This window comes from Monosiga brevicollis, genomic scaffold (assembly GCF_000002865.3).
Source record: "Monosiga brevicollis MX1 MONBRscaffold_92 genomic scaffold, whole genome shotgun sequence".
Taxonomy (NCBI): Eukaryota; class Choanoflagellata; order Craspedida; family Salpingoecidae; genus Monosiga; species Monosiga brevicollis.
In genome coordinates this window covers 7,034-8,989 of record NW_001865124.1, presented here as the reverse complement: position 1 = coordinate 8,989, position 1,956 = coordinate 7,034, and the positions used below count along the sequence as shown (strand labels likewise).

Sequence of the window (1,956 nt, the reverse complement as noted above, 5' to 3'; positions counted from 1 at the left end):
CCATGATGATGATGATGCTGTACCTGTACGTCATGCTGATGCATCATCCCACAGTTTGGCTGGACACCACTGCACAGGGCCTGCCGTAACGGTTATGACAAGGTGGTGGAGATGCTGTTGAAGCACGGTGCTGATGCTAAAGCCAAGAACAACGTCAGTACAGTACCTCCCTCTTCCCCCCCTTGACCCCTCTGACTGCTGCTCCTGCTCCCGCTGCCCCGTCGCCTTTGCCCCCGTCCCTCCTCTCCGCTACACCCTGCCCATCCGTGCGCGCCCGTTCTCCCCCCCTGGCTCCTTTTCTTCTTTCCCGCTATCCCTCTTCTTTCCCCGTTTTGCGTCTGCCCTTTGCCGGTGCTCCCCGCGCCCCGCCCTGCTCCCGCTGGTCTCTTCCGCCTGCCGTTTTCGCTCTCCCCTTTTTCTGATCCATCCCCAGCCCCTTGCCATCACGCTTCTGCCTCCCTCGCTTGCTCAGCGGCTTTCGGTGGCCGTGCCTTCACTTTTGCATCCAACACACGCGCCGTTTCTTTTTTTCTTTTTTTTTTCTTTTTTTTTTTTTTTCTTTTTTTTTTTTTCTTCTCTCCAAGCACGCCTCCTTTCGGACCCCTGTTGCCTGCCCGCACCATTTGCACACCACTCGCGCGTCTGGCGGCTCCGGCCCACTTCAAAGCATTGTCACCTCGCCTTTGTTATGTAAAAGCAAATGCGCGTCGCTGCCCACCTCACACGCTCAAATCACATGTTCTCAGGGTGGCGAAACGCCCCTCGATGTCGGACGTCATCGCGGGCATGGCGACAAGCTGGAGCCCGTGTTTGCTGCTCACGAGGCTCGCCTATCACAACCACCCGCACCACTCGCTCCGCCCACGCCGGCACCGCCTTCCGCCTGGCTGCCGCCTCTGCCCACCACCCCCACCCTCGAGGTGAGCCTGCTCCCCGATCTTGTTTTCCCAATGCATTTATTGCCCCAATTCCCACGGCCTCATCCAACCTAATCACGACCAATGGCACCACACAACCCTCCATTAGACCACGGCCTCTGTTGTGGTGGCGGTGGACAAGTGGCTCAAGCCGCTCTTGCCCACGCGCACCACCAGCCATACTCTCCCCCACCTCGATGCCTTTATCAGAGGTGCCGCCAAACAAAACCCCAATCTTGCAACGGTCGTTGCTTCCATCCGCAAAACCATCGATGAAGCTCGACCAGAGTTTCCCGTCATGGATTGGGCTGCCTTCCAGACGACTACCACCCAGGCTCTCAACACACTCGACCAGGCACTGGCAGCGCCCGAAGCGTTAAGCAACCGCTTGAAGCAATTGGACCCCAACACTGACAACCTAGAATCAGTGCTGCAAGAGCTGCACGGTGTCACTGCTGGTTTTGAGCTGCAGCCGGTGCTTCTCGAGCTTCAGGACATGCTGGCAGCGTGCCCCGCTCCACCCACCACGCCAGTGATCGCGCCCAAGAAGCCACCCACCGACCTAGCGGCGGCCCTGAGCAAAGTCATCGCCCTGAGCGGCGTGGAACCCAAGCGTCAAGAGCTGCTCACCAGCGCCAACAGCGACATCAAGCGCCTGGTGCTGGCCTTGATTGATGCCCTGGGTGCCGTGGCAAGAGCGGGAACCACCGACACAATTCATCGCGTGGAGACGCTACGGCAGTGCGCGCAATGCGTGGATGCAAGTGCACCGCCGCCAGCCGAGGCATTGCCCGAGGCCTGGGAAGAGCTGTGCCAAGCGCACAAGAAGCTGAGCCTGCTCGAGCAGAACGGTCTCGAGCAAATTGCTCAGTGGCAGCCACCTCCAGACTACGAGCATCAGAATTGGTACCTGGCGTTTGTGCACCACGAGTCGCAAGCTCTGCTGCAGCAGTTACAAGACATGATCGACTGGCAGGCCACGACACTCTCCATGTTGGACTCGTGCATGAGGCACGTGGACAGCTTGACCCAAGGCGTC

The 1,956-nt window shown here is 59.2% G+C and overlaps 1 protein-coding gene across 1 annotated transcript in view; it reads left to right on the top strand.

The window, feature by feature from the left end:
- Positions 1-54: 54 nt before the first annotated feature.
- Positions 55-1,956, top strand: part of MONBRDRAFT_30595 (uncharacterized protein) — a gene marked incomplete at both ends in the record, with an annotated part of 2,979 nt that continues 1,077 nt past the window's right edge. The window contains 3 exons of the mRNA XM_001751037.1: positions 55-153; positions 747-920; positions 1,027-1,953. Of these exons, the coding sequence (XP_001751089.1) occupies positions 55-153; positions 747-920; positions 1,027-1,953 (1,200 nt within the window). The remainder of the gene's footprint in view (positions 154-746; positions 921-1,026; positions 1,954-1,956) is intronic.